This window comes from Heterodontus francisci, chromosome 1 (assembly GCF_036365525.1).
Source record: "Heterodontus francisci isolate sHetFra1 chromosome 1, sHetFra1.hap1, whole genome shotgun sequence".
NCBI lineage: Eukaryota > Metazoa > Chordata > Chondrichthyes > Heterodontiformes > Heterodontidae > Heterodontus > Heterodontus francisci.
In genome coordinates, this window is record NC_090371.1 from 24436506 (window position 1) to 24462120 (window position 25615).

Below are 25615 nucleotides of genomic sequence, written 5' to 3' on the forward strand. Positions count from 1 at the left end.
ATTAACAAAAGGGAAATCATGCTTGACAAAGCTACTGGAATTTTTTGAGGATGTAACTAGTAGAATAGATAAGGGAGAACCAGTGGATGTGGTGTATTTCGACTTTCAGACGGCTTTCGATAAAGTCCCACATAAGAGATTAGCGTGCAAAATTAAAGCACATGGGATCGGGGTAAGGTACTGACATGGATAGAGAACTGCTTGGCAGACAGGAAACAAAGAGTAGGAATAAACAGGTCCTTTTGCCAAGTGACAGGCAGTGACTAGTGGGGTACCGCAGGGATCAGTGACAGGACGCCAGCTATTCACAATATATATTAATGATATAGAGGAGGGAATTAAATGTAATATATCCAAGTTTGCAGACGACACAAAGCTGGGTGAGAGCATGAGCTGAGAGGAGGATGCAGAGAAGCTCCAGTGTGATTTGGGCAGATTGAGTGAGTGGGCAAATACATGGCAAATGCAGTATAATGTAATTAAATGTGAGGTTATCCACTTTGATGGCAAAAACAGAAAGGCAGATTATCTGAATGGTGACAGATTGGGAAAGGGGGAGGTGCAGCGAGACTTGGGTGTCCTTGTGCCCCAGTCGCCGAAAGTAAGCACCCAGGTGCAGCAGGCAGTTAAGAAGGCAAATGGTATGTTGGCCTTCATAGCGAGAGGATTCAAGTACAGGAGCAAGGATATCTTGCTACAATTATACAAGGCCTTGGTGAGACCGCATCTGGAGTTCTTTTTTCTTTTTTTTATTTAGAGATACAGCACTGAAACAGGCCCTTCGGCCCACCGAGTCTCTGCCGACCAACAACCGCCCATTTATACTAATCCCACATTAACCCCATTTTCCCTACCACATCCCCACCATTCTCCTACCACCTACCTACACTAGGGGCAATTTACAATGGCCAATTTACCTATCAACCTGCAAGTCGTTGGCTGTGGGAGGAAACCGGAGCACCCAGCGGAAACCCACGCGGTCACAGGGAGAACTTGCAAACTCCACACAGGCAGTACTCAGAACTGAACCCGGGTCGCTGGAGCCGAGAGGCTGCGGTGCTAACCACTTCGCCACTGTGTGCAGTTCTGGTCTCCTTAGCTGAGGAAGGATGTTCTTGCGATGGAGGGAGTGCAGCGAAGGTTCACCAGACTGATTCCTGGGATGGCAGCACTGACGTATGAAGAGAGATTGAGTTGATTAGGCTTGTATTTGCTAGGGTTTAGAAGAATGAGGGAATCTCATAGAAACCTACAAAATTCTAACAGGACTGGACAGACTAGATGCAGGAAGGATGTTCCCTATGGAGGGGGAGTCCAGGACCAGGGGTCACAGTCTAAGGATAAGGGGTAAGCCAATTAGGACTCAGATGAGGAGGGATTTCTTCACCCAGAGAGTGGTGAACCTGTGGAATTCTCTACTGCAGAAAGCAGTTGAGGCCAAATCATTAAATATATTCAAGAAAGAGTTAGATATAGTTCTTGAATGGCGGTGCAGGCTCAAAGGGCCGAATGGCCTACTCCTGCTCCTATTTTTCTATGTTTCTATAGCAGCAGACTTCAGGAGGACATGGACACAAAACAAACAAATGGGCAGACACATGGCAAATGCAATTTAAGTGTGAAGTGATGCACTTCGGGAGAAACAACAGCAAGGCAATATAATCTAAATGATGAAAGGTTAGCAATTTGAAACGTCGACTTTGATTCGCTCTCCATAGATGCTGCCTGACCTGAACATTTCTATCGCTTTCTACCTTTATTTCAGATTTCCAGCATCTGCAGTATTTTGCTTTTGCATGATGTAAATGGTTGCATTTTGCACAGAGTGCAACAGAGACACCTAGGGATGCATATTTACACATCTCTGAAGGTGGCAGAGCAACTTGAGAAGGTGGTTTGGAAAGCATATAGGATAATTAGCTTTGGAAATAGGGGCATTTATTACAACAAGAAGTCATGCTAAAACTCTACAAATCTCTGGGTAAGCCTCAGCTGGACTGTATACAATTATGCACACCACCCACTAAGAAGGAAGTCAAAGCCCTGAAGAAGGAATAGACATTTACCAGGCTGATACCAGAGATGAGGGAGTTCAGTTAAGAGGAGAGATTGGAAATGCCGGGATTGTTCTCCTTAGAGCAAAGAAGGTTAAGGGGAAATCTAATAGAGGTATTCAAAATTACGATGGGTTTGATAGGGCAAGTAGGGAGAAACTATTTGCTCTGATAAGTGGGTCAGTAACCAGAGGTCATAGATTTAAAATTCTTGACAAAAGAGCTACTGAAGGAATGAGGAGAATTTTTTTTTCACGTAGATGGTCAAGATCTGGAACACACGATATGAAAGTGTAGTGGAATCAGATTCCATAGTAACTTTCAAAAGGCAATTGGACACGTACTGCAAGGGAACTAACGTGCAGGGTTATAGGGAAAAAACTGCAAAGTGGAATTAAATTGAACAGCTTTTTCAAAGAGCTGGCAAAGGCAGGCCTTGCCAAATGGCTTTGAAAATAGTCACTATACAATTGTTGCCAGTAATGTGCTCACCAATTTCTCCTCCCTCTGAGTTATGAATCACTTTTACTCACCACCTTTCTCTCCATATAGCTCAATCAGGAATACAAGAATACAGACAACAACTATATATCAGCATGCTGTGCTATTTAGCTGCCTAATTATCTCTTTCAATTAACACATCTGACAATCCACAGATTCAGGCTTCATTACAGTTCTGATTTTACTTCTGTTCAATGAAAAACAAATCACCAAATCAGTTGACTGAGTACTTACATGGACATTGTTTATTTCTTGCTTGGTGAGGGTCTCAAATGTCTTGAGGGGTTTCTTCTGTAGTTTCTATAGAGGAAGAATGGCATTAGTGAAATATTCACAGAATTCTAATTAGAAAAACAACAATGATTTCAATAAAACTTTTAAGTATCAGTTGCAGTGTAGGCGTAATATGGCACAAATCTGGTTCAGTTTAAGGCTTAGAAACATAGGTACACAATGCAGCAGTTTTAAAAATGATGTACTTAGAAGAAATATAAAGATGCCTTTAGAAGAAATGTATCTGACACGTTTGCATTCCAAAACTGTACCTGGCTTGCACATTGTCGCAGCCAGTCCTTCATGGTCTCCTCTTTCAGCATGCAACCAATGAATACGACAAAGCTGTCAAGCTTTCTCCCACTGGTCTTCCCATCACCTTGTAAAGGAGGTGGAGAAGGGCCATCTTGTAAGGGTACCATGCAGAACATATTTGTCTGGGTGTTGTGGCTAATTTCAAACATTTTCTCAGAATCTGTAAAGCACAGCAAGTTAAAATAAGACAATGATTTAAAAGATAATTTCAAAATATGACCAATTGAGAACATTATGACATGCTGGAAGCTGTAGAAAAAGAACGTAGCCTATAGATTACAGAAAACATACAGAAAAGATTTTATATATATTCAACTGGTTGATTATCTTTCTTCCCTTTGTTGCATGCCAAATCAATGCAACACTTGCAGGCAAAGCACTGGGCTTCCAAAATATTCCCAGGCCTCCACCAATTCAGTTCTGTAACAAGCTGCAAGAATGTAATCAAACATTGCCATGAGGGCCTGCAGGAATGACTGTGTTCAATTTTCTCTTGTGAAAGAGCACCTAACATACATGCGCATGTGGAAACCCATCCTCAGGTTGTCTCCTAACTAAGCTACTGAGAAATATGCAGCTAGTGCTTCAGTTTCCCCAAGTGTGAAATGCACATACTTTCCCTCATTACGACACACACCACTGACTTGAGCCCAGTGAAGTTACGTACAGGGTAGCAGAATCGATGCCAGAGACTTCCAGTGGTGCATGTAAAGCCGTGTAGCTTAAGAACACAGTGAACTAGGAGCTGCCAATTGCTTGCCCAGCGAGGATCGACTGATCAATTAGCACATTAGCATGCAAGGTTATCTAGAACTTAGTGGGAACAATCCTTTACCCCAGTGACAGGACTACTCCCAAAAATCCATTAGTGAGCCTGTCTATAATAAAAGCAAAATACTGCAGATGCTGGAAATCTGAAATAAAAACACGAAATGCTGGAAATACTCAGCAGGTCTGGCAGCATCTGTGGAGAGAGAAGGAGAGTTAATGTTTCAGGTCAGTGATCCTTCTTCAGAACCTGTCCAGTTAGTCAACAGCCAACAGCACCCTAGAATATTGCACACAAACCTGGCTCAAGTATCATACCATCAAGTCTGTCATATAGGGATAGTTTGATTCCAAACTTCCATCTGCAGGCATGTCAATCCCAAAGACATCAATTACTTTTCCCAGGAAGAAGCTTAGGCACCAGACAACTGACAAGGTTTGATCCATCATTAGGTGGACAGCAGGTAGTGAGCCACAGGGGTGGATAACATGATTCACTATAAAATGTAGCTTCTCCACAACTGAACAGACCAGACACATATGCTTATGTGAAATATCATGGATGCACTACACACTGAGTTTCACTCCCTTACTATTTCTGTATTAAATCACTTTCATTTTCCAACACAGGCTGTCACTTGTATTTATCGGCATTTCTTGGCAAGCTAATAAAAGTTAAGGAAGCAAGAGGATTTATTTATTTATTTAGAGATACAGCACTGAAACAGGCCCTATATTCCCTTAAGTTTAGAAGAGCGAGAGGTGATCTCATTGAAACATATAAAATTTTTAAGGGACTTAACAGAGTAGATGCTGGGAGGATGTTTCCCCTGGCTTGGGAGTGCAGAGCTAGAGGTCATAGTCCCAGAATAAGAGGTTGGACATTTAGTGGCGAGATGAGGTGAAATTTCTTCGAAGAATCTTTGGAATTCTCTACCCCAGAAGGATATGAATGAGCAATTAGGAGCTAAATTAAAAAGAACCACAAAAGGTAACAATCTGTGGATTACTACCCGAGCCACGAGTGGATTGCCATAAGGTAAATAAGATTAGAGCGTTGAATGTGTGGCTCAAACATTGGTGTGGCACAAATGGGTTTCGATCCCTGGGGCACTGGCACCAGTACTGGGCAAAGTGGTAGCTGTACCATTGGGATGGTCTTGACCTGAACCATGCTAGGACCAGTGTTCTGGCAAGTCATATAACCTAGAGTGATGGAGAGGGCTTTAAACTAAATAAGGGGGGGGGGTCACATGAGGGGTGATGTGGTAAATTTAAGAGAAAGGACAAGGCAATAAAGCAGGGTAGGGATATGGATAATGATAACCAAAGTGTGGCAGGAAGGGACAGAGCATATAAACTGAAGGGTGTACCAGCAGAAATGGCCAGAGTTTGCAAGAATGGTAAAAAGCCAGAATTAAAGGCTCCCTATCCAAATGCACACAGCATTCGTAACAAAACAGATGAATTGATAGCACAAACAGAAATAAATATGTATGAGCTGATAGCTAGTTCAGAGATGTGGTTGCAAGGTGACCAAGGCTGGGACCTAAATATTCAAGGATATTTGACATTTCGGAAGGACAGGAAGCTAGGAAATGGTGGTGGGGCAGCTCAGTTAATTAAGGATGACATTAGAACAGTAGTGAGGGATGATCTTAGTTCAGAAGATCAAGATGTCGAATCAGTTTGAGTAGAGATAAGAAATAGCCATGGTAAGAATTCACGTGGGGGAGTTGTTTATAGGTCCCCTAACAGTAGCTACACTGTTGGACAGAGTATGCAGGAAGAAACAACAGGGGCTTGTAAGAAAGGTACTACAATATTCATGGATGATTTTAATTTTCATACAGATTGGACAAATTAGATTGGCAAAGGTAGTTTGTAAGATGAGCGCATAGTGTACTTGGGACAATTTCTTAAAGCAGTACGTTCTCGTGCTAACCAGGGAGCAGACTATTTTAGACCTGGTAATGTGCAATGAGACAGGATTAATTAATGACCTCATAGTAAAGGGGCCTCGAGGTAAAAGTAATCATAACATGATGAATTTCACATTCAGTTTGAGAGTGAGAAGTGTGGGTCTAAGATGAGTGTCTTAAATTTAAATAAAGGTAATTACAAGGGTATGAGGACAGAGTTGGCTAACGTGAACTGGGAAAATAGATTAAAAGGTATGACAGTAGAGAAGCAGTGGCAGACATTTATGGAGATATAACTCTCAGTGAAGATATATTCCATTGAGAAAGATTGAGAAGGATGCACCATCCATGCTAACTCAGGAAGTTAAGGACAAGAGGGATAAATTAGAGTAGGAGAGAAAGCTAGCCAGAAATATAAAAACAGATAGTAGGAGTTTCTACAAGTATTTGAGAAGGAAAAGAGTAAATAAAGCGTGTTGGTCCCTTAGAGTGAGACACTGGGGAAATAATAATGGGAAAAAAGGAAATGGCCGAACAGTTGAACAGGTACTTTGCTTCTGTCCCCCCCCTCTCCCTCTCTTCCCCTGTCCCCCCCCCCTCTCCCTCTCTTCCCCTGTCCCCCCCCCCTCTCCCTCTCTTCCCCTGTCCCCCCCCCCCTCTCCCTCTCTTCCCCTGTCCCCCCCCCCTCTCCCTCTCTTCCCCTGTCCCCCCCCCCCTCTCCCTCTCTTCCCCTGTCCCCCCCCCTCTCCCTCTCTTCCCCTGTCCCCCCCCCCCCTCTCCCTCTCTTCCTCTGTCCCCCCCCCCTCTCCCTCTCTTCCTCTGTCTCTTTGACAGTGGCAGATGATCAGTTTAAAAAAAAACTCAACTGTTTCACAGCTCACAGATCCTGACATCGAGAGTAGCAGTTTCTGAACTTGACAGCTTCGGGGTTTTTTTTTTAAAAAAGCCCACCGGAAAACCCTGAATCTGTCTGAAGTTCAGAAACAGCTGCTCCCGATGTCAAGGTCTGTCAGCTGTGAAACTGACTTGCGATCTTTTTTTACGAGCCAGTCTGACAATGTGGAATTTCTCATTCCAGTCATGGATACTTGGAGAGGATGAGAAACAGCCCCGGGTACAGTTTATCGTCGCAGGCCATATATTGGATGCAGAGATTAGAGATAAATGATTCACTTTCAGGTTGGGAAAGTGTTACTAGTGGAGTGCCAGATGGATCAGTCCTGGGACCTCAACTATTTACAATTTAGATCAATGACTGGGATGAAGGGATCGAATGTATGGTAGCTAAATTTGCTGATGACACAAAAGATAGGCAGAAGAGTAAGCTATCAAAAGGACAAAGTCTTCAAAGGGATTTGGATAGTAAAGAGCCGTTTGGCAGTACAGAACTCGAGGATTGCTGAAAATAGAGACATTTTGTCGAAGCTTTTAGTCTTATACTCATCAGGACAATTTGCAAGAATACCAATATAAGGGAAACAACAAATTTATATTGTAAGAGAAGAAAGTGCTGATTGGGTGGCAAGTGGATTCTGATTGGTAGAGGCGTTACCATGGAGAATGCACCAATTTCGGGTGAGTGACAATTAATTGTCAAGCTTCATTTGAAATTTAAACCAGACAGCTTGACTGATTCTTCAGGGCAATGCCTTGACCAATGAACCAGCAAATGGCTGTCACTTATTTTAGCTGAAACAGGCGCAATGAGTATACATGTTTTCTGTCTGCAAAAGGGTGGATTCAGAGAAATTCTTTCCTCTGGTGAAGGAATTCAGAAGAAGACGACATAATCTTAAATATGGCATTACGCCATTTAGGAGTGAAATCAGGAAGTAAGGTAGTTCAAAATTTCCACGCTGTCACAAAACGCTGTGTTTGTTGGTGTAACTGAAATTTTTAAGATCGAGATTGAGAGATTTTTGTTTGATAAATATTTTAATAGATATGGAGCAAAGCTGAGTAAATCGAGTTGAGATGCAGATTAGCCATGATCTAACTGAATGGCAGAACAAGTTTGGAGGAGGAAATGGCCTATTCCTGTTCCAATGAGCACTAAAAATGCACATAATTTTTCCATACAGAAATTATCTATTGGACATTTTTGCAGATTTAAAAGCATTCACACTACAGACCAGTGGATGTGAAATAGATCAAAATGAACAAAGATAGTCACATTTCTGAATAAATTGTTTCACGGATCATTTTAAAATATGCTTGAAATATGTATATTAGCTAATGAGTGATAGTCATAAAATCATAGAATAATTACAGCAAAGGAGGCTGCCATTCGGCCAATGCAGTACTGCTGAGGCAGAACCTGAATTAAACCAGAAATCGGTGCAATTTAATGCATTCAATATTAGATTATTCAAATTTCCACTATATTATAAAGCAAGAGAAGCATCTCAATGGCCACAGCAATTATTTCACCTTAACAGATGAATAAACATGCTACACAAGACACTGAAAGCAATAAATTCCCAAAACATGTGTACCTGAAAATTTTAGTTGTGCTCGAATGTGATAAATATTTCCATTGAAAGGAAATGACTTCAGTGTGGTCCTCAAAGCTAGAGAGAGTTAAAAAAAATGACAAGATGACTAAGGATCATACTGAAGGGATACATTGGTTTTTAGGTTTTCACATAAAAAGTCACAAAATTTGGATAAACTCCTTCAGCTCATTTTATCTTATCCTTACAAATATCAACTATTTTTCCATTGTAGTACCTGTTTGTTAAATGAACACAATCTCTGAGCCAACCAATTCATTAAAGTTGTTGAGCTTAAGCATGAGAGTTGGGAAACCAGTGCATCAGGGAAGCTGCAAGATACAGTACACATCTTGGCTTGGTAATATAAAAGACCTAGATAACACAGAAAACTGAAGTTGCAGCATCTTTAAAGAATAGCAACCTCAATATAACCCTGGGTTCAGAAATACCAAGGAGCAAGTGTCACATATATAATTTTTAAAAAAAAGGCTACCTTGAAGGAAACATGGGAATAGCTTAAGCAAGCTGATTAGCACATTTCAACCTGGCAATTACTGGGGAGCTGGCCTCTATGACCTTGAGCTTGGAGAGAGCCAGGTGGATACATCGTGGACAGGGAGGAAGAGAAAAATATAAAAATCAACAACTTGCACTTATATAGCGCCTTTACTGAAGGAAAACGTCCTACAGAACTTCACGAGAGAAAAATGTATACAGTCAAAGCAAGATATTAGGATGGGTGATCAAAAGCTTGCCTCAAGGAATTCCAGAGCTTAGTGCCCACATGGCTGAAGATGATTAGCTTGTATGACTGCTCCTTGCTGAATGAATGAGTGTAGCTTTAAAACATCATCAAGCTTAGCTGGAGCAGCCTATCAATAGACGTTGCCTAGGCTTCCAGATGTACAATGCCACCTGAATTGATACTAGAGATGTTGAGAACATTCGTTAAAAGTGCCTAATCAAGACAGGAGAAGATTAAAGGAGGATTTTTTTTAAATTGTACATTTCACCACTTTGTTTTTTTTTTCATTTTTTAGGTAAACATGCCAGGCATAAACTTTTTCACAACTCTGACAATACTTTTTTTTTTTGCGCTGAATGGACAGGGAAGGAAAAAAAACTAACAATATTTTCATCTTGTGCAATGCAGCATCCGAGTAAGTGCCAAAAACATCAATTAAGGCATATTAATGCATTGGTCACCCAGAGATACACATCTTCCAGGTATGAAACCAGAATCTTTATCCATTACATTCAGGTCTTTGATCTATTTGGTATCCCAAGTGTATACTATATTTGTAGCTCCATTCAATTGCCTGAACAGTTGCTTATTTTTACTTCATTTACTTGCAGAATGCAACATACACAATCGTAAATTCTACCAGATTTGAACTAGACACTACCAGAAAGATGACACATTTTACTATAAAATTGAAATCTACCTTTGCACTTTGTCACAAATCGTGCCTTTTCAAGTGGACGGTTGAACCTGATGCAGATCTGAGTCATTTGTGGGAAAACTGGTCCTGATTTGAATCTGCCATTCCACCTGGACAAAGCAAAAAAAAAATACATTTCTTAGCAACTGTCCACTAAAATTAAACTTTCTGAAGTAATATTTAGCTCTACCAATTAAAGTCTTCATTTTACTACTGCTCACAAGGCTAGCTGGCATCAGTGGTGAGATGTTTCACCATAGCCTTATACTTTTATTTATTAATTAGAGAATCACATCAACTTGTTTACAAGAAATAGGATTCTACTCCCAAAAATTCCATCGCTTTTGCACGAAGTATCCAGTAATTTGAATAAAGCAATGTAAATAGCACAGCTAATTTAAAGCTAAAAATTCCAGACTATCTATGCGACTTCACATTTTAAATTGTTCACCCGCAGTTTGGTCGTTCCTTAGTGCCAGCAGCCCAAGAACCTTATAGTAGCATTGGATTTGACAAAATTTTATCTCTTGCTTACCAGCCAGGAAACATCAAATAACGTGCTCTCATCATCAAGGGCTCTGAAAAACTGCTTTCAGATAGAATCATTTCAACATCAGCATTCCTATATTTTGGGAAAAAAATACAAAAATAGGATAAAAAAGGTTTTTTACGACAGAAATAGTGTATGTTAGTTCAGTAGCTTGAGGGATTGAAAAAAATCATGCAGTTTTATTTAGTCTCAGAAATTAAAAGCAAGCCTCATACATCCTAGTTTTGTGGCAAGCAATATTTGTTCCCAATCTATTGTATTTAACAGGAACGTAGAACACCTACACGTAAGCTTATTCCACCTTCCTACTTCAGATTCACAATTAGAAACATCTCTTTCATTTACATTACAAAAACATTGAAAAAGTTAATTTAATCTCATTTTTTCCACGAGTGTGAGATAGATTCTGAATTGGTCACAGACAGAAATGTCCAATTAAATTTTAATGTGAAAGCTGCAAGATATTTTTGTTTTAAATTAACCTTATAGATTATTTTAAAGCATATAGCAAGAAATTAAACTAATATTTACTACAATTCACTGTGTATGCCTTTTAAATAAACATAGAAATCAGAAACATAGGTATTGAGTAGAAATGTGTAAAAACTTGAATACCTGGTCACTGCTCCCTTTTCTGCAAGAACGAATGCAACGCTGGGATTTGCTACACGAATTAACTTCTGCAGATGCAATAGAAGCGGATGTCTTTGCTCAGAAGTCAAGCTTGTAAAAACAACATTACTAACCAAGCCTACAAAAAAGCAGCAAGAAATTCAAACACTAAATATTAAATGAAAAGGTAATTTGTATGTTAACTGGTTTTACTTAATATTTACATTAGGATAACTTCCTAAGGTGCAATAACATTTTTAAATCGCATTTGTAAAAACATTTTTAATTATACATTTGTATTTAAAAAGATCCTGCTTGAAAATTTATTTTAGTTTCTTCTACTTTCGACACTGTTCCTCAGTTAGCAATCTCTCTCCCCACATCTCAAAAAGTTCCAATTATTAAACCACCTAACTAAATGTCACTTTCCTCCCCAATGATATTCTAGGTATGCCACACTATGCATCAGCAAGACAGTAAGACCAGAAGATCCCCAAGTCCAACTTGTTAACATAGCTGATCTCAGTAAGAGCAACAACATATTCAATTGATTTAAATTCTCTGCATACTGGGGTAGGCAAGAGTCAATTTTTCCCAAATTCCATCCTACGATTTCTGCTGGAAAGTTCAAACATATGGACACCATGCAAGAACAGAAATAAGCTCGGCTATGATACCCTTCATGGTCAAAGTGTTCATTAAAAAAAGGTCACTCAGATTGCTCTCAGTGCACCCGAAGAATCCAGGCTTAATCTATGTGCTGTTAGATGATGTCGATAAGAATGAAAATTAATAAATACAACTGCAAATGCACGTGAGAATTTAAAAGTATCAGTCTTGAATGAATCAAAAATACATCTTAGTCAAAACTATAGATAGAAGCTGTCAAAAGACACTATTACTAAACCAAAATGCAAATAAGATTGGTAACTGTGAACATGCACTCACATGATTTAGACAAAAATCATAAAAAATTCTACCTACATCAGCAGTAATTGCAAAAGGAGTGCAGAATAACAGGGGGGAAATTATTTTAAGCAACACACACAGCCTTGTCCAATCTTACATACCTTGTGAGCACTGGTCCAAAAGTTTGGGGAAAAATAACCTGGAATAACAATAGTAGTATTAAAGCAACTCAAAACTGATACAGGAAAAAATATTAATATGGCTCTCATTGAAATGTCATAAAAATATGCAAATTGACTAAGAAATAATAAGATGTCTGTTGTCTTTACAACTTCCACAAGTTCAAGGTCATTACGTGATCAAGCTCACACTCCATTCTCTGCCATCACATTCCGTTTACTCTATCACAAGAAGCCTTGATACCAGCACCACGTAAATATATATCTTGTAGAAGCACTGGAACCCACAAATCATTGCAATTAATAGCTACAAGCCTGCTTTTTATATGGAATGAAAGTGATAACTACATAACATACTGATAACTAAAAAATTCAAAACTTTAAACCAAGGATATTCATTTTGGAGGACAAAAACACAATGAAACCATCACCTAGCTAAATTAAAATGCAGCATCTCAAAGTGGGTTTGCTCCGAATTGTAACTTCAATCAGTACAGGCAAAGTTATTTCAGAGAATTGCTCACTGTTTGGCATGAAAGCAGCATTGAGAGAAAATAACACTCTCACCCAAAAATCCAGAATGAACTAAAAGATATATCGACAAGAGAACAAAATCCACCTTCACTTCACAGAGAAAGAAAAAGCTGCAAAAGGAATGAAGGTAACTGGTCAAGGAGAGAAAGAGCAGCAGTAAATCAAGAAGAAATGTACAAGCGAGTACTTTCTAACTTTAGGAGACAGTTGAAGAGTTCCACTGATGAAATTTGATTAATTACTACATGAACATTTTAAATTATAAAGTACAGAATCATGTAGAAAATTCCACTTCAGTCACTATGGGACATGTTGCTTTCCAGCTCTGACAAGTTGAAAAGTAAAGCCAGTTAACATACTGGAATAGACTGGAAAAAATCAGATGGGCAAAGGTAGCCTAGATGAGGAACTCAGAATCTTTTCAGGATAGTTTCTTAGAACAGCACATTTTGGAGCCAACCAGAGAGCAGGCTGTACTAGACCTGGTATTATGCAACGAAATAGGATTAATTCATGAACTTATAGTGAAGGCTCCCCGAGGCAGCAGTGATCATATGATTGAATTTTACATTCAGTTTGAGGGAGAGAAGAGTGGGTCTAAGACTAGGGGCTGCGTTTTAGATTCCCGTCGCCGAAATCGGTGCCGGGAATATAAACAATATTAAATGTGGCGGCTCATTTAAATGGCCGGGGCAGACTGCACCGCACCCCCCTACCACGACCCAATCACATGGGGGGGGGGGGGGGGGGAAAAAGAGCAGTCCGACCCCAGCAATGGCATCAGCTGCCTTTGCGCAGGCACTGACACCGTTTTTAAAGGGTTTGAAGCCCTTTTATTACATTTAAATTTTTAAATACTTAAAGGGGAAAGGATTTCAAAAAATTAAATTAATTGATTTTCCCCTCTCCCACCTCCCCACCCTCCCCCCAACAACCATAGCTTTAATTTCTTGCCCCCTTCCCACATCCCCAAAATACTTACCTTGTGCACTTGACCTCCATCCCCCCACCAACCAATGTTCATTAAAATTTACCCCTTCCCACCATCCCTAAACCAATGAAAGGACTCTGATGCTGCTCACCCCCCGCCGTACTGAAACACTTACCTGCTCCCCCCTCCCCACCAGTGTTGCGCCTCAGATCCCTGGATGGGGATCTGAAGGCGTGGGAGTGCCGGCCATTGGCACCAATATTGATCCGGGATGGACAGCGGGAACGTGATGGTAATCAATTCATTTATTTACATTAACATATGCAAATTGGGTTTCCGTCACCCAGCGGCAGGGGGGCTGCCACGAGGCCTCGCCATCGTCGGCAATATGGGGCTGGACCTTTCCGGCTTTGAGATACGTGGCGAGCCTCGCCTGAAGGCATTTTTTGGCACCCTCCTCCTGCTACGACCCCCAACGTTGGGGCATCTGTAAAATTCAGCCCATGTATTTTAAACTTAAATAAGGACAATTATGAGGGCATGAAAGCAGAGCTAGCAAAAGTGAACTGGCAAAGTAGGTTAAGGGATAGGTCAATTGAGATGCAGTAGCAGACATTTAAAGGAATATTTCACAATACACAGAATAGATAATTCCAACGAGAAAGCAAAATTCCATGGGAAAGACCCACCATCTGTGGTTAACTAAAAAAGTTAAAAAGATAGTATCAAACTTAAAGAAAAACATAATTGCAGCAGGGGTGCCGCTCTGTTTAGTGTTATTCCCCCTCCACACCCTTTGCCCCCTCCTCTCTTACGTCCTGCTCCTCCCCAATGTGCTGTCTCCTTCCAGGGCCTTACTGTCTTCAAGGTTCGCACCTCTCTGAGGGGTCATGTTATGGAGAGTGCAGCAGACCAGCACAATTAGAGAAACACGCAGGAGGGTACTGAAGGATGTCACTTGACCAGTCCAGGCACTGGAATTGCATTTTCAGAATCCCAAAAGCCTGCTGAGCAGCTGGCGTTGCTTGCATGGCCTCTGTGCCTCTGTCTGGGGCTCCTGTAGAGGGGCCAGTAGCCATCCGTTCAAGGGAGTTCCCTTGTCCCCTTGAATCTATCTACACACTTTGGGGGAATGGAGTGAAGATCCGAGGCAGCGTGGACGAAGGAGGATGAAGGAGTCATAGCAACTGCCAGGAAAGCAAGCGCACACCTGGAGGAAGCTCTTGTTGTGGTCACCGACCAGTTGGACATTGAGGAAGTGGAAGCCCTTCCTGTTGATGGATCTCACTGGCAGGTCGCTGGGTACCTTGATGGCCGCAATCGATGATGTCCTGCACTTGGGGGAAAAGAATCGAGTGATGGACGTGAATCCCAATTTTCATTGTGCCTGCACTGGCTCATCTGTGTCAAAGTGGATGTAGTCCCCCACCCGTCTGAATATGGCATGTGACCTGCCTGATGGTGTGATGAACTGCCAACTACGAGATGCCACCTAAGTCCACAGTTGATCCCTGGAACAAACCAGTTGCGTAGAAATTCTGGGGCGATGGTGATCTTGATAGCTGCCATGGGTGCCACGAGGCCTCAGGTCATTGTGGATCACAGCACAAATGTCCGAGACTACGTGCGTGGACAGGGGCGGCCTCCTATGGCACCAGTGCTCTGTCATTCGTAGGTAGTTGGCTCTTGGGCGGTAGACCCGATATCTAGGGTAGCGCCTTCTTACTCTTGCAACCCCCTGCTATCAAGGTCTGCTCAGGTCAGGACAAAGAACCCGACCCGAACCCAACCGATCCACAGTTAACCCCAGCCTGACCCGGCCCAAGTTCCTCCAATTTTGCCCGAGCCGACCCCAGCCCTAACTCGACCCAACCCAAGCCCGACCCGACCATCCCTTTACTTACCTTCCTACTCGGAACCTCCAGGAAACTGCAGCACATGCGTGATGACGTCATAGTGACTCAGTTTCGTCCCGGACTCCCAGCTCAGGTAAGTTTTTTAATTTCAATACTTACCAGCAGAGCACTTACCGTGTGTGTCTGGCCTGACCTGACCCAGCCCGACCTGGACTTGGCCTGACCCGACCCGACCCCAAAAGCTGGACCCGGAAGAGGAGCCCCACCCGACCTGACCCCAACACGTTGTCGGGTCCAGTCAGGTTTGGGTCGGGTAGCAGGCCTTTACCCTGCTGTGCTCTACTGGCCTCCAGCTGTCCAGCAGATTGCATCTGCTGAAGCTCATCCTGGCTGCTCTGTCCAATGTTAGAGTAGCCTGTTCCCATCTGAAATCCCTCAGCTGGGGTTTGTGCATTAACTAGGCCTTCCACTGCCAAATCCAGCTGCCCAAGTGATGCCAGTGGCTTCACGACCCTCTCCAGATTCCTACCTCCGACTACTGAGAAAAGCAAGTCTTAAAGCTCCAGCAATGACTGCTCAGTGGCACTTTTTGAGCAGCTGATCTTTATTTTGGGCCTCTACATTATGTAAATCAGCCCTTCTCAAAGCCCTCATGTTTCCCCATCACTGAAGTGTTCATGGCTTATACACCCTGTCATGTTCCAGACAGGGTGTTTTTCCCATTGCTTTGAAAACTGTAAGCTGCTGCTATATAATGAATTCCACAATGAGCTCAACAGGCACTTAATTGGAGATGTGCATGGTTGCTATTCCCTCTCTTCCAGCATCCCTTTGAAAATAACTTTGTGTTCTGGAGGTGGTAGGACTCAATGCTGACCTCAGAGAACTCGATCTTTAAATTGCACATGCACCCGTTCCCGCCCCCAGCAGGCTTTAAAAATCCAGCCTGAGTGGACAAAACTAAGATAGATGAAGTTTAATGTGGGGAAGTGTGAGATCATCCACTTCGTAGTTCAGAAAGAAAAATTGGGATATTTTAATGGTGAGAAACTAGGAGCTGTCGAGAAGCAAAGAAATTTAAGTGAGCATGTACACTAATCACTAAAAGCTAGCGCACAGGTACAATAAATAAACAAAAAGGCTAATGGAATATTAGTCTACATCTCAAAGAGATTGGAATTCAAAAGTAAGGCAGTGATGCTTTAGTTATAAGCAGCATTATCAGACTCAATGATGCAATGCATTCGGTTCTGGCAACAAATATACTGGCCTCAGAAAGTACCAGTATATCAGAATGATACCACTGCAAAAAAAAAAGTTCAATTTCGAGGGCAGGTTGTATAACCTTGGATTGTACTCCCTTAAGTTGAAAGGTTGAGGGGAAATCGGGTCAATGTGGTTAACCAAAAAAGTTAAAGATAGCATCAAACTTAAAGAAAAAAAACGCAGAAGTGTGCAAAGATGAGTGGCAGGTCAGAAGATTGAACAGAATATAAAAAGCAGCAAAAACTGACTAAAAGATTAATAAGGAGGAAAAAAGTTAGAGTACAAGAGAAAACTGGCTAGAAATATAAAAACAGAAGATGAGTTTCTACAGATATTTAAAAAAGAAAAGTTAACAAAATGAGCGTTGGTCCTAAAGAAAGTGAGTCTGGGGAATTAATAAGGGAAAATAAGGAGATGCTTCGAACAGGTATTTTGCATCAGTCTTCACCATAGAGGATACTAGTAACATCCCAGAAATAGCTGCAAATCAGGAAATAGAAGGGAGGGAGGAACTCAAGGAAATTACAACCACCAGGGAAGTAGTACTGAGCAAATTGTTGGAGCTATGGGCTGACAAGTCCCCCGGGTCCTGATGCACTTCATCCAAGGGTCTGAAAAGAAGTGGCTAATGAGATAGTTGATGCATTGGTTTTAATTTTCTAAAAGACAGAGATGAGGAGATATTTTTTCTCTCAGAGGGTTGAGTGCCTTTGGAATTCTCTTCCTCAAAAGGCAGTGGAAGCAGAGTCTTTGAATATTTTTAAGGCAGAGGTAGATAGATTCTTGATAAGCAAGGGGGTGAATGGTTATTGAGGGTATGCGAAAATGTGGAGTTGAGGATGCAATGAGATCAGCCATGATCTCGTTGAAAGGCGGAGCAGGCTCAAGGGGCCGAATGGCCTAATCGTGCTCCTAATTCGTCAGTCCGTATACTTGAAAGTACCAGTACCTTGAGCAATATCAGAAGAACCAATTCATTTAAGATTTACAAGCCTGCATTTTCACATTATATCAATAGTGCTCCAGCACTCCTGTGGCTTACAATGGGCACGAATATCTGAGCTAAATTTTAAAAATGAATCGCCAATCATTCTGAACTCAAAAACCTTCAGGGACATTTGAGCTTAACAGATATCAAGATTAAAGGATTTGCCTTAGTTGGAAACATCCTCACCTCACAGCCAAGTGGCTTAATCCAAGTCTTTGACTTTAGTGCAGTACCAAGAGGGAGCTGCCTTACTACAGGTGAGATTCTTTGGGTGAGATGCTACACTGAGGATCTGTTTAGGTGGGCGTAAAACATACAATTTGAGGAGGAGCTAGGAATTCTTCCAATGACAATTTTCCTTCAACAAAACCACCAAGAACAGATCGATTGCCATTTGTGACACCTTGGTCTACACAAATGGCTGACTCAACAGTGACAACTACTTGATTTTATGTAGGTTTTTAATGTAGAACAATGTCTGAAAGCGTTTCTCAGAGGCATAATCTGACAAAAATCAACACTGAGCCAAAGGAGAATACTAGCCGGGTTTTAAGGAGGGTCTTAGATGACAGGTAATTGGAGAGGCAGAGAAATTTAGGGAGTGAATTCCAGAGCTTAAAGCCCATACGGCTGAGGGCATAACCTCCAATGGTGAGGCAAAGGGATTTGGGATGCTCAAGAAGCCTGATTTGAAGAATCCAGTTATCAGAAAATCATAGGACTGGAGAACATCAGATTTAGAGAGGTGTGAGACCATGAAGGGACCTGAACACAAGGAGAAAAATTGTAAATTGGAGGCACTGTAGACTGGGAGCCAATGCAGATCAGCAAACGCAAGGGTGATGAGTGCATGGGACTTAGTGAGGGATAGGGAGGTTGGCCAAGAGAGCATTGGAAGAAGAAAAAAAAACTTGCATCTATATAGTGCCTTTCATGACCATAGGAAATCCCATAGCACTTTACAGGCAAAGAAGTACACTTTTATTTTTAAAGTGTAGTTCAAACTACAGAGAACCAGGCTGAAAACAGAAGGTTCAGAGCGGAAGTGAAAAAGCAAATAAGAGAAGCAAAGAAACAGTATGAAAACAGACTGGTAGCTAAAAGGGAATCCCAATGTCTTTTATAGGCGTATAAATAGTTAAAAGGTGATAAAAGGAATAGTAGGGCCGATTAGGGACCAAAAAAGGGATTTACACATGCAGGCGGGGTGGGGGGGGGGTGGTGGAAATAGCTGAGGTATTAAATGAATACTTTGCAACAGTTTTGAACCAAGAAAGATGATGAGACCCAGGCCATGGTGAAAGGGGAGGTAATTAATGGACGAGAAGGATTTAAAATTGATAAGGAGAGAGGTATTAGATAGGCTGTCTATACTTAAAGTTGATAAAAAACCAGAACCAGATGAGATGCATCCAAGGACACTGAGGGAAGAGAGAGTGGATATTTTGGAAGCACTGGCCACAATTTTCTGAGTCTTCCTTAGACTCAGGAGTGTTACAGAGGACCGGAGAATTGCAAGTGTTACACCCTTATTCAAAAAAGCTTGTTAAGAGAAGCAGTGATTACAGGCCAGTCAGTTTAACCTTCATGGTGAGGAAACTTCTAGAAACAACAATTCAGGACAAAATTAATAGGCACATGGCCAAATGCAGGTTAAAGGCCTGCTACCTGACCCGAACCAGACGGGACCTGACAACACGTGTCAGGTTCAGGTCGGGTCGGACCTCCAGGCACGGCATTCGGGCTTGGGCCGGGTCAAGCCGGACTGGACACACTATCACCACCTCAGGTTAGTGACTCTTACGTTAATTTACTTTTTGGACTTTAAAGGTGGTTTTATTAGTTATTTTAAGCTTGGGCAGGTAAGGAACAAAGTGAAAAACGGAAGGCAAGGTAACTGATGGTCAGGCTGGGCGTGGGAAAAAAAAAGGAAGGACTCGGCTGGGTCGGGCTCAGGGTCGAATGGGGTTCTGTCGGACTCGGGTCAGGTCTCATTTGCAGACCCGTGTAGGCCCTTAATGCAGGTTAAAGAAAGCCAGCATGCATTTAAGGGAAAATTGTGTTTGATTAACTTGGAGTTTTTTTTTTGAAGTGGTAACAGAGAGGGTTGATGAGGGCAACTCTGTTGATGTGATGCACATGGACTTCAAAAAGGCATTTGATACAGTGCCACACAACAGACTTGCGAGCAAAGTTACAGCTCATGCTATAAAAGGGACAGTAGCAAAATAGATACGAAATTGGCTGTATGACAGGAAACAGACAGTAGTTAATGGATGCTTTTCCAGGCTGGCAGAAGGTTTGTAGTGGAGCTCCCCAGGGGTCAGTGTGGGGGCCCTTTCCTGATGTATATTAATGACCTAGACCTTAGTTTACAAAGAACAATTTCAAAATATGCCGATTATGAAACTTGGAAGCATTGTGAGCTGTGAGGAAAATTGTGTAGAACTTCAAAAGGACATAGACACAAGCTGGTGGATTGGGCAGACAAGTGGCAGATGACGTTCAATGCAGAGAAATGTGAAGTTTTCATTTTGTTAGGAACAACATGGAGGAACAATATAAAGGGTACAATTCTATACAGGGTGCAGGAGTAGAGGGACCTTCTCTGCAGAAGTCATTGAAGGTGTCAGGACAGGTTGAGAAAGCAATTAATAAAGCATACAGTATCCTAGGCTTTATTAATAGGGGCATGGTATACAAGAGCAAGGTTTTGTTGAACTTGTATAAGTCACTAGTTTGGCCTCAGCTGGAGTATTGGGTCCAGTTCTGGGCATCTCACTTTAGCAAAGATGTGAAGGCTTTGGAGAGAGTGCAGAAAAAATTCATGAGAATGGGTCCAGGGATGAGGACCATCTGTTATGAGGAAAGATTGGAGAAATTGGGACCCTTTTCCTTGGAGAACAGAAGCCCAAGAGGTGATGTAATAGAGGTATTCAAAATAATGAGAGGTCAGGATAGAGTAGATAGGGAGAAACTGTTCCCACTCATGAAAGGATAAAGAACGAGAGGACACAGATTTAAGGTAACTGCGAACAGAAGCAATGGCGACATGAGGAATAAGTTTTTCACGCAACAACTGGTTAAGCTCTGGAATGCACTGCCTGTGAGTGCGGTGCAGGCAGGTTCAATCGAGGCATTCAAAAGGGAGTTAGACTACTATCCGAAAAGCAATAATGTGCAGGGTTAGGAGGAGAAGGAAGGGGAGTAGCCCTCGGTGAACTGCTCATTCGGAGAGCTGGTGCAGACACAATAGGCCGAATGGCCTCTTTCTGTGCTATAACAATTCTGTGATTCTAGTTACTGTTGCAATGCAGCAGGTGTCGTGTATGTGGATTTCAAAACCAGATATATTGAGACACAGAGACTGGCGATGTTAAGGAGGTAGAAGTAGGCAGTCTTTGTGGAAGGGATCCCTAGCTACCGATCCCATTCCTCTCTCTAGTAGCAATCTTTGATTAAGCCAGTCTGTTGGCAACCTTGGTGTCACATTTGACCAAGATGAGTTTCTGACCTCAGTCGCACCACCACGAAGACTGCCTATTTCCACCTCCATAACATTGCCTGACTTAGCCCGTCTCAGCTCATCTACTACTGAAACCCACATTCATTCCATGGTTACCTCTAGACTTGACTATTCTAACACGCTCCTGGCTGGTCTCCCACATTCTACTCTCCATAACCCTGAGGTCATCCAAAACACTGCTGCCCTTGTCGTAACTCGCACCAAGTCCTGTTCCCCTATTACCCCTTTGCTTGCTGACCTACATTCGCTCCAGGTCAAGCAATGTCTTGATTTTGAAGTTCGCATCCTTGCTTTCAAATCCCTCCTTGGTCTCACCCCTCCCTATCTCTAATCTCCTCCAGCCCCACAACCCTCAACATATCTGCTCTACTTTAATTCAGGCCTCTTGTGCAAGCCTGATTTTAATCACTCCACCACTGGTCACCACACCTTCAGCTGCCTAAGCCCCAAGCTCTGGAATACCCTCCCTACAACTCTCAGCCTCTCTACCTCACTTTCCTCCTTTAAGCCACGCCTTAAAACCTACCTCTTTGAACAAGCTTTTGGTCATCTGACTTAATTATCTCCTTTTGTGATTCTGTGTCATACTTATAATACTCCTGTAAAGCACCTTGGGAAGTTTTATTACGTTAAAAGGTGATATATAAATTTAAGTTGTTGATGCTGTTCCTTGGGACATGGGGTTGGAAGCTCAGTTCGGGGTTGAAAAATGACCAGTCTGACTGAACCCAAGACAGCAGATGAGGAGGAGGATGAAGATAATGACAAATGCATGTGGTGTGGGCCAAAGACAATTGCTTCAATCTGAACAATGTTTACATGGAGGAAGTTGCAGTCCATCCTAGAACTAGATATTAGCCAAGCAGTTTGACATCACCAAGGCAGTGAAAGGGTCGAGAGAGATGGTGGAGGTAGAGCTGGCTGTTGTCAGTGTACATACAGAACATGGCCCAATATTTTCGAATAATGTCATCAAGGTGCAGTACCTAGATGAGTAAGAGAAGTTAGCCAAGCGGAGATCCTTGGGGGTCACCAGAGACAACGATGTGGGGTGGGATGAAAAACCATTGCTGAGATGCTCTGGCTATGGTTGACTGCACTTTAAAAAGAATCTAGTAGTTGTTAGGTGTTTTGGGACGTCCTGAAAATGTGATAAGGTGCTTTATAAAAGCAAGTTCATCCTTCCTTACAAAACCTCCCAATTATCAACTGTAATTCCTGCGTTGGGTATACAATGGGAAAATGGCCTCCTGTGCTGCAGACTTTGTAGAGGTAATGCTTAGCAGCCCAGCATTACCCATAACCTGAAAAAAATAAAAATCCTTCTCAAAACAGCTGCGAATATTTATGACAGTTTTCAATCAATCTGGTTAGTTATTGAAATGCAGAAACCTTCTGGCAGTTTCTGATACCAAAAGCAAAATCGACCAAATGAATAAAACTACAAAATCACATTGATAATACCCAACATAAAAAACTATAATTACATTTCGAGGTAGTAATTTCATCAAGGGTCTTGATTGAAAACAATTCGAATTCATACAGCAACTTTAAAGTCATAAAAGGTCAATCTGGAATGAGGTGACTGGCAGGTTACAGCAAAGATCAGTTTTCTGTGTTCTGATTTGCAGGCTACACGTTTCTATTGTTCACATTATATATATAGTTTTTAAGTATTTGGATTGAAACCCTTAGCAATTTAGATCTCATTCTACTGCAGAAAACAATTGTCTCACTGCCCCACAAAATAATACTTCATACAAACGGAGTAAAAATGGGTTTGGAGGTACAATGCGATATGAGGAAGCACGGATTGAACAACTGCAAACAGAAGATAAGGAAGCAGAAAGCAAGAGTTTTATCACTGAAATAATAGAACAGTTTGAATGAGATGCAGGACTAATTAGAAAACGAGGCCTGATGAATAGATTATAGATCTGGAAATAGCACAGACTAGATGTTTTGACTGTTTTGCTTGCTTCTTGAACCTCATACAAATTGATAATAGTTTCCCACAATGATGTCTCTCCTGTGTTACAGAAATTAATTGAAACTCTGTCTGTGCTTTTGTGCTGTGGAGGGTTTACTAAAAAAATCAATGAAGGCTCTCTTTCCTGATGGCAATCCAGTGACCTCTACTGGAAAACAGGTGTATGGACGTCAGTTGAGGATCGGATTGGGCTTGGATATGAATCTCTCCAAGTCAATGAGCCTGCAAACGCTGATGGTCTAGGTCAGGGATCTGCAACCTGCCGCTTCGGCATCGCATGCGGCTCTTCAGCATCTTATTTACGGCTCCCAAACTTTTCCAGCTGGATTGCATTAACATGAAAAATGCCTTAAAAATTAAATTAAATTACTAAAAGAGATTATGAAAGGGAACTTGAAAGGGACATCAAAATCAATGAGAAGAAATTTTATAGTTACATAAAGGGAAAGCGGGTGGTCAAGAGCAATGTAGGCCCACTAAAAGCTGAAAATGGAGATATTGTCATTGATAATGGGGAAATGGCAGACATGTTGAACAATTACTTTGCCTCAGTATTTACATTTGAAAAAGGAGGATAACTCACCGGAAGTCCTGAAAAAATTAAAAGCCGATAGGGGACAGGGACTTAATACAATTAACGTAAGTAAAACATCAGTAACAAGGAAATTAATGGAACGAAAGAGCGAGAAATCTCCAGGACCTGACGGTTTCCATCCGAGTGTGCTAAAGGAAGTAGGGGAGCCACATTGTCGATGCCCTAACTATAGTCTTTCAGAGTTCCCTAGGATTCAGGAGTGATCCCTCTGGATTGGAAAGTTGCACATGTCACTGCACTTTTTAAGAAGGGTGAAAGGGGGAACCAAGGAAATTACAGACCAGTTAGCCTGACATCTGTGGTGGGCAAGTTGCTGGACCTAGAAAAATTTCAGTTAATCAGGGACAGCCAGCATGGATTCATGACTGGAAGGTCATGACTGACAAATCGCATTGAATGTTTTGAAGGTAGTGGACAGAGGAATCTCTATGGATGTTATTTATATGGACTTCCAGAAAGCATTTGATAAAGTCCCACATAAGAGACTGTTAACTAAGGTAGAAGCCCATGGAGTTGAGGGCAAATTATTGTCATGGTTAGGAAGTTGGTTGAATGGTAGGCGACAGAGAGTGGGGATAATGGGTAAGTACTCCGATTGGCAGGATGTGACTAGCGGTGTCCTGCAGGGGCCTCAATTATTCACATTATTCATTAACGACTTGGATGATGGCATAGTAAGTCATATATCCAAATTTGCTGATGATACAAAGTTCGGCGGCATTGTAGAGAGTCTAGATGATAGCATAAAATTGCAAAGAGATACTAACAGACTAGGTGAGTGGGCAAAACTGTGGCAAATGGATTTCAATGCGGGTAAGTGTGAGATTATCCATTTTGGACCAAAAAAGGATAGAGGAAGGTACTATCTAAATGGGAAGAGGCTAAGCACAGTGGATGTCCAAAGAGACTTGGGGGTTCAGGTGCATAGATCTTTAAAATGCCACTAAGTGCAGAAAATAATCAAAAAGGCTAATGGAATGCTAGCCTTTATATCTAGAGGACTGGCAGGAAGAATAAAAAAGCAGCATATTATCTAAATGGTGAGAGATTACAGGGCTCGGAGATGCAGAGGGATCTGGGTGTCCTAGTGCAAAAGGTTAGTATGCAGGTACAGCAAGTTATTAGGAAAGCTAAAAGAATGTTATTGTTTATTGCAAGGGGAATTGAATACAAAAGTAGGGAGGTTATGCTTCAGCTATACAGGCATTGGTGAGGCCACATCTGGAGTACTGTGTACAGTATTGGTCTCCACATTTAAGGAAGGATGCAAATGCATTGGAAGCAGTTCAGAGGTTTACTAGAATAATACCTGGAATGGGTAGGTTGTCTTATGAGGAACGGTTGGACAGGCTAGGCTTGTATCCATTGGAGTTTAGAAGAGTAAGAGGCGACTTGATTGAAGCATGTAAGATCCTGAGGAGTCTTGACAGGGTGGACATGGAAAGGACGTTTCTACTTGTGGGAGAATCCAGAACTAGGGGTCACTGTTTAAAAATAAGGGGTCGTCCATTTAAGACAGAGATGAAGAGAATTTTTTTCTCTGAGGGTCATGAGTTTTTGGAGCTCTCCTCCTCAAAAGACAGTGGAAGTAGAGTCTTTGAATATTTTTAAGACAGATGTAGATAGATTCTTGATAAGCAAGGGGGTGAAAGGTTATCGGCCGTAGGTGAAAATATGGAGTCGAGGTTACAATCAGATCAGCCATGATCTTATTGATAGGCAGAGCAGGTTCGAGGGGCCGAGTGGCCTACTCCTGCTCCTAATGCGTACGTAAAAGAAACAGCCATGTTTTTCCTGTGGGGATAAAAGGCTCATTATGCTGTACTTTACTGTTTCAAATGATTATTTTAACGAAATTATCATTCTCTAAATAAACCCATTCGAGTGGTATAACTACACTATGGATAAT

The 25615-nt window shown here is 41.8% G+C and overlaps 1 protein-coding gene across 2 annotated transcripts in view; it reads right to left on the reverse strand.

Moving 5' to 3' along the window:
- dnaaf9 (dynein axonemal assembly factor 9) overlaps positions 1–25615 on the reverse strand; it is a 265646-nt gene that overhangs the window by 14102 nt on the left and 225929 nt on the right. For both annotated transcript variants that reach the window (XM_068028730.1, XM_068028729.1), the window contains 7 exons: positions 12003–12040; positions 10936–11071; positions 10306–10392; positions 9774–9880; positions 8329–8403; positions 3101–3303; positions 2790–2855 (listed from right to left, as the gene is read on the reverse strand). In XM_068028730.1, the coding sequence (XP_067884831.1) occupies positions 2790–2855; positions 3101–3303; positions 8329–8403; positions 9774–9880; positions 10306–10392; positions 10936–11071; positions 12003–12040 (712 nt within the window). The remainder of the gene's footprint in view (positions 1–2789; positions 2856–3100; positions 3304–8328; positions 8404–9773; positions 9881–10305; positions 10393–10935; positions 11072–12002; positions 12041–25615) is intronic.